Here is a 16065-nt window from a genome sequence, read left to right as displayed (position 1 = left end):
AGTTGCATAATGAGAAGAGATTTACCAGGACATAACCTCACTATTTACTAGTCATTTTACTTTTAGGGTAAGCCACTTTCCCCATTTCTGCTTCTCATCCAGAAGCAGATAAAATTCCTTTGGAATTGAGCATTACTCAGTGAACAGATCCACCCCTTCTTTTTGGTTCTGGTTGCTAAATCTTAAAGAATCAAATTGTTTTTCTCTTTTGACTCTCTCTGGATTTATCTGTCCCTTGACTTCATTCATTCCACTTAATGTTTTAATCCTAACGTCTTTTATTGAAAACATGTACAAAAAATGGAGACTCAGCTTTTCTATAATACTTTTGTTTTTTCCCTTATATGGAACATCAATGATCAAGTAAGACCAGAATTTTCTTCTATTATGCAATTTTTTTAAGGCGCTGCTACCAAGCTGAAGGTGGGTGACTTTTAATCCCTGGCCCTCGGGCCTGTCTTTCATTGTTTTTGTTCAGACATTCCTCTAGGTCGTATAGCCCTGGTGTACAAGTTGCCGTACAGCGGTCACTTGTGGTTGCTGTGAGGCTGAACACTGTGACACTGATGTGTCAAATGCATTAATGGCTGGTTAACCAAAGCAGACAGAGAGTGGGGTGGAACTCCCCAATTAAAACAAGCTTGGAAGGAGGAGTGGCGTCCACTTCCATAATAGCTTGCCTCCGGAAACCCTATGAACCTGAAGAGAGGATGAAAGACACTCAAGCGTTGAGGACTCTCCTTCACAGTCACTATGAATTGCCTGTGACTCGACGGCACTTAACAACAACAACAACAACAACAACATGCAATTTTTCCTCAGCTCTCAGGCTACTGGAATAGGGTAGAAAGAAGTGAATGGATTCCTGATGGATTTTGGAAACAGAACAAAAAAGTTTAAGGACTGCCTATAAAGTGTAAAGTTGGGCAGTATACAGGGATGATTCTTAGATTTGGAGACAAAATAAAGATTGGACTTTGAAATTAATAATAATAATAATAATAATAATAATAATAATAATAATAAAAGAAAAAAGAAAATAAAATGAAAACGAAAAAATTTAAAAAATAAAAAAAGAAAGATTGGAAGATGATAAGTTGGAAACAGGAATGAAAGACTGAAATCATAATTCTGTTTGGCTAAGTATGAGATGTCTCCTCTCCAAAGGGAGATATGCCAAGTAATCATTGACTATAATCATCTGGAAGGAAGTATACACAGTATAATACTACACAGTGACAGAAAGCAAAAACCAAATACACTGCTGTTGCGTTGATTCTACATCAACACAACATTTCACCAGCTTCAGAGGTTATATATTGTTATGGGGCCAGATTGTTCGATCTGCCTCCTACAGTGCCGCTGATGGAGTCCAACTGCCAATTTTTCCATTAGCGTCCTTATACTACACCTACTACATGACCTGGGTGCCTTATAAAGTGACATTAATGTAATAAACTACAATGACTATAATTATATGAAAACTAACAATCTGTAAACATTCACTCAAATAAAAAGTAAATGAATTGCTAAAATTAAGAAAAAAATTTATAACATCAAATGGCAACTATCATAACATTCTAGCTTATTTAATCAATTTAATCTAGTTTAGATAAATTTTTCAGTATTTATGCTAAAACAGGTGCATTAAAACAAACAGGAAAATCTAGTTAAGCTTTGTGTAACAATGATATAAAAAGGCACATTTAAATGAAGCTTCAAAATTAACAAAAGTCATGTTTTTTTTAAGAGGCATTATTGTAGGCATTCTACTTGATTTCACAACTACACACTTAAAATCAAACTGCAAGATTATTCAAGTATTAAAGGCCATAAGAATGGTATTAATAATTAAATTTTTATATAGCATTTAACATAGTTTATCTGATGTTTTAGAAATTTAAAGCGTTGGCAATTATCCTAGTTTTAACGATAAGAGAACTAAGATCAAGTGAGTTTAATAACTTGACCAGTTTCTCTGACCTTCAGTTTACTGTTTATGATGCAAAAAGTTTCTTAAATTATCATATCCTCATAAAAAATGTTTAAATTATGTTTCTTTATCACATAAAGAGCTGTCATCCTGTTATTAGGCTTGAATGTAACTGTCCAGACAATAACACTGCTAAATTGTATTGTATTAAATATGGGTAACACCAATTCAACTGAAGATGTAGACCATTCATGAAATTTTACTTACTGTTCATTCACTACAAAAATACAATTATCCTGTGATGGCTGTCCCGTGACTGGATGCTTGCAGGTTACTTTCCTTTCATTATGGCTGAAAAAAAGAAAAAGAGAACATGTTAGTACTTCTGTACTATTTATTTGATACTCTTGTAGCAAAATCCTCATTTTTAAACATTTTACTTAGTCACAAAAGTGACCAATTCTAAAGCCCTAGAGTTGACGGCACCTAACAAAAGTGTCTCTTTAGGGGAGCTCTGGTGACCTAGTCCATAGGCATTTGCGCTGCCAACACAAAGGCCTTATTTCTCTGGCAGTTCAAATTCATGAGTGGCTCCAAGAGAGAAAAGATGCACACATTACTAGGTATCATCAAATCAACTATAACTTACAGCAAAACTATGAACAACAGATCGAAATCCTGCTTATTCGGCACAATCCTCACAATCCCACCCTTGTTCAAATCCATTGTTGCAATGACTGTATCAATTCATTTTGTGGTCTTCTATTTTACTGACCCTCTACTTTATTTTTAATAAAATACCTTATATTAGTTTGCTTACAAGGTTCATACAGACTGCGTTTCACACTACTCATTCACACTGAGTTGCATACAATCATTCCCATTCATTACATTCTATAAAATTAATCACCAACTATGCTTCACCACTACCTTGTCTTTTCAGGTCCCCACTGGATTTTTTTCATTTCTTTCTTCCTGACAATATGCATCACCAAAGGAGTACTAAATTATCTGCTTTTTTGTAGGGGGCTTTGGTTTTATACTGACATGTGTAAGAAATGAATACTGTAAAGAACAGGTGAGTCTAGATCTTTGTGGTGGTAATCACACTACAAAGTCTGCAAGTGACTTTCTTAACGGCCATCTTAAAAAAAATCAACCATAGAAATCTACAATTTCATGTGGTATGAGTTTAAGTAGTAAAGAAGTTGGTAACGGAACAAAGAATTAAATTCTATCCTCTAGATACTGGCGGAAAGTATAGATGTATTTCAGTATGATGGGTCTTGTGAATATGTTCAAGTACGTAAGTTCTGATATGTTCAGAAAGCACAAAACACCAAGAGGTATACAGTAACACATGATAGAGATTGCAAAGAATATAAAAAGACAAGGGTTACAAGATATATTAAAAAAGTGGGCTGTGTGGTCCAAAATCTCAAAAAATATCCTTACATATAAAGCATATATTGTTCTTATACCTTGCCATCCTTTTTCAAAGTCTGAGTCTTGAGATTTAGATCAAGAGACTATTAACTTTGATACAACACTGAAAATTCTTGTGTTTCAATGTGAAGAACAAGTTGAGCATAACACACATCCTATATTTGCTTACACACAGATTTGCCTTCAAGAATTTGTAGATAAGCACAGAAATCTGCACCCAATGGGATTCAGCCTTGGAGAAAGTCACAAAGAAACACATGTATTAAAATACAAACCTGTGCACATTTCAACCATCTACCAGCTATGTTACTGTCTGTTTTATGAACCACAACCCATTCAGGTCTAGTGTTACAACTTTGAGTCCAACATCAGATAACTCCCTTTCCAACACTTTCCACCAACTCAAAAGCGGAAACCATTCGAATACCTACTTCTCCTAGAATCTGCAAGTCCTTTTCAAGGTAAAGACTCACATTTATTGCGTATTTATGTACTTTAACCATGTAACACATTGTATCACAGTTGAAGGTTTTTTCTTTTAAAAGGAAAAAGAAAATTCCACTTGGGTGGAAGAGTCCACAGAAAACTGGACTACCAAAACACAAGTTGTGCTTACCAGGGCCATTCATACTGGATAGGTTTCAGAGAAGCTTTCAGCCTAATAGAGTAGGATATAGGACCAGCCACTCATTTCTGAAACAACTGGTCCAATTGTGAGGAATTTTTTTTTTCCCTATGTTGGGGTGTAATTCATACTTAGGGCTAAAGTTTTTAATTTTCCCCTTAAGTGCTTCAAATTCTTTCCACTTAAAAGGGACAGAGTAGACTGCATGTTAGAAGTAAGGTCTTTAAAAACCCTATGACTGTGACATTGATACGGGACTGGAAGATGAGAAACAATAAACTGAACTAAACACAGCAGAAATTAGGAGGATGGTGCAGGAATCGGCACGGTTTCAATCTTTTGTACATCAAGTCCCTGTGAGTTAGAATTGACTTAATGGCAACTAACAACAATATATACCAAAGGAACTATTCTCTTGGTGGCCATGAACAAAATAGGAAACATTTGCTATTATGGGATCTTTTTTCTAGTGGAGAAATTTATGTGGATTCAGAGACTGAAAAGTATGAAGTCTCTAGGACATGGCCTGCAACACAAAGCTGTTGAAAAATGGTTAATGAATTGTTTTGATTTTGGGTTGGTTTGTTTTTTTTTTTACTATTTTTAGGAACTGCTGGACTTTAATTATATGTGTTAGTTATTGTTGTTGTTAGGGTCTGACGAGTCAAGTATGTCCCATAGTGATGCTATGAACAACATATCTGAACCCTGTCCTATCTTGTCCCTTTGATCTGTGGTGCTGGAGAAGAGTACTGAACATCCTATGTACTATCAAAAGAACAAACAAATATGTCTTGGAAAGGTACTGCCACAGTGCTCTTCAGAGGCAAAGATGACAGCTTCATCTCACATATTTTGAACATGCTGCTGCTGCTGCTGTTGTTATGTGCCGTCAAGTCTCCAGGGACTCATAAAGACCCTACATACAACAACCCTAAACTCTGCTCTATCCTGTGCCAATCTTACTGCCTCTGACACACCTACTCCCATTACCCCAGTCACTGAAGCAATCCATATCATCTAGGATCTTCCTTTCCTGTGCTATCCCTCCATCCTGCCAAGCATGATGTCCCTCTCCAAAGACTGGTCCCTCCCTAATATTAGGAGGACCTTTTCCTTGAAGAGGTGCATGATGATCTGAAAGGCAGAGGGTCAGTAAAGGAGATGAAGACCCTCAGTCAGGTGGACTGACACAGAGATCAAAGAGCTATTTATCTACAGTTTAAATCAGTACCTTCCCAAATAGTTTAAATGTACCTATCCCACTAATTTGTAGTTATTGTAAAAGAGAGTAAACTTAGTTGTGATCTTCTCCTATTTTCATGCTTCTTAAGGATCAGCTGTATTTTTATGTTGGCAAAGGTTAGTATTCTTAACTAATGATAAGTAGCACTTAAAAAACCAAAAACCAACCAAAAAGACAAAACCCCTCAGCTATTCCAGAGAGTTCAGAGTAGAAGAAAGAAAAAGGTTATAGTCACAAGTTCAGTATGAGGATCATGTTCTCACTAAAATGCGTAACGCAGATTGTTGATAACTCTTCCTCCAATCCTGATGCCACACTTCTCCTCATAGAGCCCAGCCTCCCAGATAATCTGTTCTACATATAGATTGAAAAGGTATGCACATACCCTTCCCAATTTTGAACCATGCAGTGTTTCCTTGCTGTGTTCCGACGACTGCCTTCTGGTCCAAGTAAAGGCTTCTCATAAGTATGATCAAGTATTCTGGGATTCCCATTGTTCTCAGAGTCAGCCAGTTTATTGTGATCTACACAGTCAAATGCATTTGTATAGTCAATAAAACACAGATAGACATTCCTCTGGCACACTCTGCTTTCAGGCAAGCTCCATCTGATATTAGCTATAATATCCTTACTACCATGGCCTCTTCTAAACCCAACCTGCACTTCAGGATGTTCTCTACTGATCCAGTGCTGTTCCAGTCGTTTTTGGATAATCTTCAGCAGAATTGTGCTTGCATGCACATCAATGATATTGTTTGATAATTTCCACTCTCTGGATCACCTTTCTTTGGAATAGGAACAAATACAGATCTCTTCCTGTTAGTTGACCAGGTGGTTGTCCTCCAGATTTCATGGCACAACTTGGTGAGCACATCCAGGGCAGTGTCTATTTGTTGAAATATGTCCATTTGTATGCCATCAATTCCTGGGGCCTTGTGTTTTGTCAATCTTTTCAGAGCAGCTTGAACTTTTCCCTTCATCACCATAGGCTCTTGCTCAGATATTATTTCATGAAATTCTTCTGTGTCCGCCGATTGCTTTTGGTAAAATGACTCTGTATACTCTTTCCATCCTCTTTTAATGCTTAACAAAAATTACATGTACACCTTAGATAGGATAGAAAATCCTTTTCAAATATTATGTTTATAGATATAATTATGTAGATAACTGAACCAGTAAAACTGGGTTAAACTGTGCCACCACTTTCAAGTTCAGAACTTTAATGGTTCATATTGTTTGCCAATTAATTGATTCTTACTCTATATGAGAGGACAAAATTACCCCAGAGGGTGTATTAGGCATAGGGTTTCTTAGCAAGTCTTTTCTTTCAAAACTGCTAATACATATACCAGTAACCTTCTTTTCTGGTAACAGCTGAGTGCTTAATACCACTGTGTCACCAGAACTCTGTAGTTGCTCAGATAAAAAGGGGAAGCTGATGAATGATACAGTTCTTATCTACTATCAAAGTAGGAGAGCAATTTGTCAGATTTTAAGCAACTCTATGCGGCAGGTACCTTTATATAAAGATTAATGAAAATTGGATGACTGGATGGCAGCAGTCTGAAGATACTGAAGGCTCCTTATTGTACCCTTTCAAAAGTCAGTGAAGGAAGATACTGTGTATATTCAACATGGCTACTGTCTTCCTTCAGCAAGGGTCTCATAAGGGAAAATACCAACATCATTCCTTAAGAAATACCACAGCCACACTGAAACAAAAACCAGATGCATAAAATACACAAAATGGCCATTTCAAGGATAAACCCAAATAAAATTACAGGTTTACACAGGCACACAGAAAGAGAATTTGTTGCTAACATTAGGTTTTAAATTTCTAGTTACCAGTGAAACTAAAGAAACAATTCTATTTTTAATAAACTTACTTCAAGCTAGACAGGGAAGAAAATTAAAGTACTCATTTAATTTAAAATTAACAATGCTTTAATAAATGAAATCTGGTAATAAAATTCCTATGAGCCAACAACAGTAAGGTCATAACTTTGCAACTATTGCTGAGTGTAGAAAATAAACTTAAAGCTGACCATTTTTTTTAAAAGGAAAAAAATATATCCTTATTGAGTCCTTGAAAACATTTAGATTTGTTTGATTCTGCAGAAATGAATTTATTATTACTAGACCATTACTCAAACTCACTGCCACTGAGCTGGCTCTGACTCATTACTAACTCCTTACTGGGACTCTGAGGCTATTAACTTGCACAGAAGAAGAAGGCCCATCTTTCTTCCAAGGGAGCCACTGATGGATCTGAACCACTGGAGATGTGTGGGCTTTAGGGTAAGCAGTGCAACTCAATGTAGACTACACTACCTGAGCTCCATCTAATATTCAAGGTACCAGAGGATAAATTTTAAGCAATGCTGCATATGATAAATCAGTAACTATTAAATCCTTCAAACCAAGTATGGAAAGGAACTATTCCTGGTCTAATAGAAACAATCATTATTTCATGTAGATATGATGCTTCAGAGTTGCTTTTTTTGAGGCAGCACTGGCATCATTACGGTACTAAGTCAGTCCGTTTTAGGCTGACTACCCGATAGTCCTAAATCAGCTACAGTCTGCCCTATAGGCAGACTACAAAGTCAAAGAGATGAAAAGCAAGTTTTTCGCTGGCTGGCCCTTTCAAAAAATTTCCCCAAAGTTCTCCAGCCATGCCCCTGAAATCTCATTAACCACATATAAGGAGAACAACAAAATAATCCAAGTCTCTTTCAAAACAATGGCAAAAAAATGAGACCAATATGGTTAGCTCACATCCATCAGGCTCAAAGTTTTAAGTGTTGTTCAGAGAAAAAGGTGAATAAAATGAGATTATATTAAAATATCAAGGAATAAAGGAAAGAAAATGACTATATGCAAAGGCATTCCTTGCATTCCTGCCTACCCAGTCCAGCCATCCCTTCCTCAGCCACCCCTTGATATGCTAGCTTAGTCTGTCTACAGGTCACTTCTGTGATGTCTTGCACACTGCTACTGGCCTCTCACACTGTTGCCTGTCTCCTGTTTAGGAGGATGTCAAGTCCAAATCCCATGTACTAGCTCTAGGGAAAGATTTTTGCCTGAGGCAGTACAAAAGAAAGGTCCTTGCCACTGTGCTTCTGCTAAGTTTTGTGACTGTTTGTCTCTGTTTATACTGTAGTCACAATGTGATCATTTTCAAGGTCATAAGTCTCTCTTAGATCTGTTATGGTGATGTGTTTACTTGACTGAATATACTGGCCCCAAAGCCTGATTTTTAAGAAGCCAAGAGAATTCTGGGAGAACGGATGTTACCTGATTAAGAAGATTATAGGGCGGTATCAGATCCTGACTGTCTATGGCAACACCATGGTGATGGAGAAGAGATTGAGATTGTGTACAATTACAGCTTGCTGGGCTCTGCAATCACTCCACAGTCATCACTCTTTTGCACCAGCAGTCAGGAAATCAAAAGACAAATTGCACTAGGAAAATCTGCTATCAAGGATCTCTCCAGGGTACTAAGAAGCAACAATATCAGTCTAGGAACTAAGGTGGGCCTGATCCAGGCTATGGTCTTTACAATTACTTGCTGTGCATCAGAGACCTGGATAATGACTAAGAATGGTAAAAGAAGAATTGATGCCTTTGAGTTGTGGTGCAGGAGAAGAGTCTTGCACATACCATGGTCCACCAAGAAAACAAAAGTCTGTTTTGGGGAGGGTGAAACCAAGTTTCTCCTTGGAGGCTAGGATTTTGAAGCTGAGTTTCACATACTTTGGGCATATGGCCAGGAGGAACCAATCCTTGGAGAAGGACTTCATGCTCAGGAGGGTGGAGGGACAGCACAGAAGAGGGAGACCCCAGATAAAATGACTGATACAGTAACTGAAGCAATGGGGTAGGTGAGTCAGTGAGACTGGCTCAGGACAGAGCAGGCTTGAGAGTTTTTGTATATAGGGTCGCTGGGAGTCTCTAGCAACTTGATGGCACATAACAACAACAACAAAGATCATCATTCAATCTGATATTAAAGAACTCTCAAAGTTTTATTCCTATCTTTTAAAAAAAGGCAACACAAAAATTTAGCCAGTTAATAACTATGCATTGGTTACTTCTGAGTATTCCAAGTCATCACTGTGGGAGTACTTGTTTCACAGCTTTATTAATTTTTTTACTTTTATTTCATGAGTAATACCAGTGACTGTTTTAATACAAAATCCTATGTATTTTTAAACTTATGAAATAAAAATATGGAAAATGAACACTGTAATAGTAGCTAACACACATTTTCCAAGAGATACATTTAGAGTAAGACAAAAGCATGCTTTATTATGTGCAACTGTGGCAACATGGTTGAAAATGTATCCATAGCACAGAGAAACTAATAGGCACTTTAAAAAACCATCTGTGGTCTCGGAGAAGAGACTCTGATGTTTCTTATTAAACTCACATGCAAACCTATTCATGTGATTTGTTCTGAGTCATGCATTTCTCGTATGGTAAGGAGAGAAGGATTTAATTTAGTTTAAGAAAAATAGGCTAGCACAGTGGTTTGGCAGTTGAAGTTTGGCAATTCTTTTGGGAACTCTGGTAGCAAAGCCAGTATCATAGCATCATGACTTGGACTTTTTACAAAAGCTGCCACATATCCACAATACTAACTGGATTAGGCACAGAAAGTGGGGAAACTATATTCCAATTTTCAAGCTAAAGTAAAATATGATGCAAAGAGCTCATCTGTGTGCTTAGAGTTTATTTTCTATACTCTCCTATGCAAACAAAGAAAAGGTTTTCTCCACATTCTCAATTTGGCCTTGGTCTCACTACATTACAAAACAATTATATTCTCAAGCTTATTTTCCAATTGAAGAGCTTTTAAGAGTAGAAACCATTAAATAGCTGCTGCTATGCTGAGATGAAAATAATAAAATCTAATCAGGTTTAAAAACTGTATTTATAGCAGTGACTCAGTTATTAAAACTGGTTTAAAGTAATTTTATAAGTATGAAATGCAAAGTTTATGAATGCTTTATCTACTCTTTTCTATTAAAAAGAAGTTGCTCTGTTCAAATATGGCTGTCACAATAACTCGTTTCTTTATTTTTAAACAGAAGATGTTGTAGCATAGAAGACTGTACTGCAATTAAAGGCAATGTTTTGAGAAGAGCTAAGCACTAAAAGCATCCTGCTTTTCTTGGGGAGAAATGAGATTCTTGAGTCTTAGTTACGTGAAGAATTAACCACTGAGTTAGCAATCTAAAACATGTAATTTTTTTACAAAACATGAAAAGTATATATTTCCTTTCCCCACAGTTAGTTCTAAATGCCATTTGCCTCCAACTAACTGCTTCCAGACATCCTGTTCAAACCTCAGTGATTCATTTACTCACCATCTACAAATTTTTCTTAATGTTTTAACCCTTTGTCATCTATCCTTTCTCCTCTCATCATTTAGAAAACAGATAATCTAAACTTTCTTGAGGGGTGAAAGGGGGCTCAGGAAGCATGGGCTCCTCTGGCCCTCACCCACTGCAATAAACTTAACAACGGCCATTAGCACATCTGTGGTCACACACTGTATGAAATGTGCAATCTCTCAAAAACCTTGGAGGCAGGTATTATCCCCTTCACTTTATAAAGGAGTAAACTGAGATTTTCATTCAGAAAATCAAACGGTTGGATATGAGATAACTCCAAAACTTACGCTGTTTCTCATTAACCTCTTCACCTTTCAGTGGAACACTTTCTTCCCTTATCTCAGCCAATGGTTTTTCAGTTCAGCCCTTCATCTTCCTCTATGCGCAATGGCACCAAAACAGAAGTAAATGAAAATCAGCACATTTTCCTCAAAGTCAAATGACGATTTTTGCCATGCCAGCAAATGAAACTCAGGGAAGATACAACATTCCCTCACAGTTATTCTTCCTCCTTCCTTCTATCTCACTACTTATCATTTTACAGTATCATATCTATCTGAATCACGAGTAATGAAATCTTTCCCAATTCCAATTTAACTTCAAACTAATACCCCTTTCTCCTCAGCTTCTTGTCTTCTGGGGCTTTACAATCATGTACCACTTTTAATCAGCTGTTCAAATTATTCAATTATCATCTTAGTATTTTATTATAAATGTTACCTCACATTTTGCCCATTACAGGTATAACAACTGCAAAGCACATGATTTACTAATGGAAAATTTTGCTTGATTCAATCAGAAGAGAGAGTATATACCTGAATCAGGAAAATGTGAGATGTAACATTACAGATACATAGCTAATTGTATTACTGTATATATAAATTAAATTTTCAGAATATAAGAGATTCATAAACCAAATTATTTACCTTAATTTTATTTAAAGAAAATCTATAAATCATCTTCTGAAAGGACTTCCTTAAATAAAATTAATATACACATTTATATTATATAAAACAAAAACTTTTTTATGATCTTCAAGCATTTTGAAAGTAATGATTCTTAGTAAACATATCTGAACTTGAATCTGATGATTTAATTTTACTATTCTTTACAGCACAGTATTTATTTTTAAATGCTGTAAGAGCTGTATTAAATGAATCATTTCAAGAACAAAAAGGTAAGTTAAATTATGATGCTATGAAATGAGATGATTATATTTTATCCATTCAATATGAGCTAGGCATTAATGACATATAGCTTGAATAAAATTATTAGGTTATACTGAATACATAATAGTAAACATTAAGAGTTATACTATAACCATAAACAAAAGAGAAAAATCTCATTGCTACTGAGTCTGTTCTGACTCATAGCCGACTTTTAAGAAAGAGTAGAATGGAAACAAGATTGCCCTATCTTCCCTACAAGCACCTATGAAAGGAAAAATGAGGGATAGATCTTGCTTATAAAGAGCAAGGAAGGCACTACAGAAGTGCCTGCCATGAACTGAACAAGAATGTCAGATACAGCTGGAATTTAGCAGAGGTTAAAGAGAATGGTACAGAAATGGGCTAAAAATTTGGACTCTGATTATAATAGGTATGTTTTGAAACAAAGTATGAGATGTTATGCTCTGCTACTTTAATTTCAAAACAATGCATTTTAAAAACACCAAGAAGGCTCAAACAGCATAATGCACCTACACTACAACTACTGCATAATGCACAATGCACAGAAGCTAAGGCTCAATATTGTTAACAGAGAGGCAGTGGTTAAGAAGTGCTCTGCTGCCTAACGGAAAGGGCAGCGGTTCAAACTCATCATTCACCCTGTATAAAGGAGAAAAAAAAAAAAGAAAAGAGAGGTAGCTCTTCTCTATTCAGAATCTGTTCTTCTCTGAGTCAGAATCAACTCAATGGCCATTAGTTTGGTTTTAGGATTTATCAGGCAATATAATAGTGATAGAAAGGGCCCCTCAAAGCAGAAATTACTCATTAAAAACCAGACAAGTGCTCCATTCTTTACAGCTTTCAAACATGGCAGTATTTTTGTCAATTTCTAATCCTTCACCCCATCCCCACAGTTTTGTGCATTATTTCTTTATTTCTCCTCCTCTCCTTCAGCCTCAATTAAATGTCTTGTCTATACAAAAACGTTTAGTAGTCTTATTTCACATGAACTTTAATAGCATTGGGGCCAATGACCTCTGGTGTCATAATGACTGAAAAACATCTTTGTTTAAAATATATACTGAATATGTTCAATTAATCATTATAGTAACTTACTGATTAACTTTGAAATATATGCTATTTTAAAGCTATGCTAACATTATTTAAGTGGATTCAGATAAATTTTAAAAGAGAACATAAGTATGCATGAATTATCCATAGATTTACATTTTCCAGCTTTACATAGACTCTTAGCTGGAAGCTGAATTCTGCAATGGAAGGGGAAAATAATGTGCATCGTGAATTAAGGCTATCACAGCAAGTAAATAAACTCATACCTATGAGAATTAGAAGAAGAAGCATCAGACGTTGGGAACAGTAATATAAGGCAATTGCTGTTTATTTTTCAAGTCTGATTAGTTCTATACATAAACAAAAAAGGCTGTTCTAGATCATTTCCTTTCAATAGTTACCTATATCACTGACATACAAATATGTCTAGCAAGATTTATTATTCAACAGCTTCAGAAAATTTAAGTGAAACTGTCAAACTTATTTATTAAAAATTCTTATTTTCTTCATCTATAATAACAAAGTAAAAAGGTATACCCATGACCTTTATGAGAGAACTTTGTTTGAAAATAACACTAAAAGACCCTGAAATTGGAAAGCAATTACTGAATATAAAGGAAAATAATTACATCTGAAACAACAAAATGCATCAGTATATATAGTAAAAAAGGAAGAAATTAAAATATCCTCACTTAAAATGGAGTAATAAAAGTTGTAAGCTAAATAGCATCTCCTCTACAATGCTTTTGAAACAGATAAATCAACTTTATTTATAATTCAATGGGAAAATAAACTACAACTGCTAATAAGAATTAAAATCCTTAAAAAGCCAATTTCCCAGTGTTCAATACCAGGTCAGTGGTAATTTTCTTAATCTCTTTATATGTGGAAATAGTCTACAGTAATCTTCTGCCATTACATTGCTCTTCAATTTTAGTTCAATAAGGATTCTTACTTTGGCCCAAAGAACCAAAGAATAGGAACAGTTTCAAGTAACTATTAATTCATTTATACTAGTATCAAGAGAAGAAATTCCAGTGACATCATGGTCAAGTGGTTGGCAATTAACCAAACCACCAGACACTCTGCAGGAGAAGGATGTGAAGCTCTGATAAACAGATTTGGAGCCTTGGATATCTATGGTGCCGTTTTACTTGGTCCTGTGAATCTAAATTAACCTGATTGCAATGGGCTAATACTGTTATAAGTAAAAACCCCAAAACAACTCTACATATTAAGAAGGTTTTCCATAATAACATTTGAAAAAGTAATCATTTAATTATTTTTAAAATAAGAAAGTAAAAGCTTCTTCTCTAAGTTAAACACAATAAATACTTGAAGAATCTTTAGGCTTTGAAGCAATTTGTGACTGCTATGTAGTTATGTTAGCTTAAGACTAAGGGTGTCTAAGAGAAAGACATTTCCAATTCCCACGTCTTAAAATGTTCAACTAGTCTGAAAACATAAGGATTATATTTAAATTCTGACAACAGCAGTTGTAACATTTATGTTACATGAGTCTTTGCACCAAGCACCATGCCTAGCACTATGGCTACATAAGATCATTAACTGAGGAAAACTGAACTATTGCTCATTTAGCTATTAATATTTGCTATTAATATATAAAAGTAACAAGAACTACTTACCAGTTGTTCCCCAAATCACATTCTTCAAGAGAAGCAAAAAGATACTGTGTGTGTGTTTGTGTGTGTGTGTGTGTGTGTGTGTGTGTGTGTGTGTGATGAGTTCACTCCTTTGTCTCTGAGCTGCTCCTAAATGAGGACTGTGGGGACTCAGCACTCAGGAAACACTCTGTGCTGTCAGGCTGGCCTGCCACTCTGGAAGTCTGACACCAAGCTGACGTCACACACTAGTATGTCAGTGCAGCCGCAAATTAAGGCAGCTTCTCCAAGGAAAAATTTGTTATGATTATGCATGCCTTCCAGCCATAAAAGTAAAATATGATTTCAATTCCCTTAAAACTGGCACAAAGCACAGTGTAAAATACCAGGATATATGGCTGTAAACAGCTCTTAACATTTAGTGAGAATCTGAACTTATCCCCAAGTAAATATTTCCTTTATACCAACTAAAATGATTTAAAATTTTTTTTTGGTGGTGGTGTGCCCAAAGTTTATAATGTATTCTTTAAAAAACAGTTAACCCCCCCAAAAAATAAAACCAAAAAACAAACCAAACCCCCCCCCACACACACACACACAAAAAAAACCCCAACAGTTAACCAATAAAAGTTATAAAGATGAAAACTGCTTGGAAATTCACCACCTACAAACGATCATGCTGATGATTCCTTATATTTATTGATGATCTAATACTGTCAGGAAGTTTTCAAACTCATTTGGGTTTCATTACCCAAAAAGATAAGTTCTGAAATTATGTCTACTTCACTGAAGAAACTGAAGCACAGAGTAGCTATTCTTCAACCCACATACTCTGGGCATTTTTCTGGGAGAGGCTATTCCTTGGAGAGGAAAGGTGGAGGGTCAGCAAAACAGGAAGACTCTCCATGAGATGGACTGACATAGTGACTGCAGCAATGGGCTCACGTATGTCAGAGGATGACGCGGGATAGAACAGGGTTCAGATCTGTTGTTCACAGGGCTACAATGAACAAAGGAGGGACTCTTGATTAAGAAATCATGGAATTATACTGCAGACCAAACATCTGAGACACTGCTGATTCCGTACTTCTTTTAACTGGTGAGCTACTAATTTTAGCTGAACAAATGATGAATACAAGTGTCCTACAAAAAGAGGTTATCAATAATTATACCTCTAAGCATCAACTTTTGTCTTTCCCCACACTAACAGCTTATTGCCATAGAGTAGGAAGTGATTCATAGCTAACCTTTCCCTCCAATGGGTTTTCACACGCACTAAACAGCACAGGAGGAGAGTGTCCATCTTTCTCCCTTGAAGCAGCTGGTGGATTTAAATAGATTACTTTTAGGTTAACAGTGCAACTCTTTATCGACTAGGCCACCGGGTTTTAACAAATACTTTTCCCCTTTGCAAACACAAAATACTAGTCATTACAGTGTTTAAAAGTGTGTGTGTGCTTTGCTTATTCGGGGCTTTTTTCCATTCCATACGAAATTGGAGATTGCCTTTTCCATCTCGTTGAAGAATGGGGTTGGTATTTGTATTGGGAT

At 36.0% G+C, this 16065-nt stretch overlaps 1 protein-coding gene across 3 annotated transcripts in view; it reads right to left on the bottom strand.

Annotated features, from left to right (window-relative positions):
• PLEKHA5 (pleckstrin homology domain containing, family A member 5) overlaps positions 1–16065 on the bottom strand; it is a 284442-nt gene that overhangs the window by 104039 nt on the left and 164338 nt on the right. For all 3 annotated transcript variants that reach the window (XM_006888444.1, XM_006888445.1, XM_006888443.1), the window contains exon 4: positions 2201–2284. In XM_006888444.1, coding sequence (XP_006888506.1) covers positions 2201–2284 — 84 coding nt within the window. The remainder of the gene's footprint in view (positions 1–2200; positions 2285–16065) is intronic.

This window comes from Elephantulus edwardii, unplaced genomic scaffold (genome assembly GCF_000299155.1).
Source record: "Elephantulus edwardii isolate Elephantulus edwardi_28Jun2011 unplaced genomic scaffold, EleEdw1.0 scaffold00067, whole genome shotgun sequence".
Classification (NCBI taxonomy): domain Eukaryota; kingdom Metazoa; phylum Chordata; class Mammalia; order Macroscelidea; family Macroscelididae; genus Elephantulus; species Elephantulus edwardii.
Note: the sequence above shows the minus strand (reverse complement) of the source record. Positions and strands in the feature narration are given on the sequence as shown.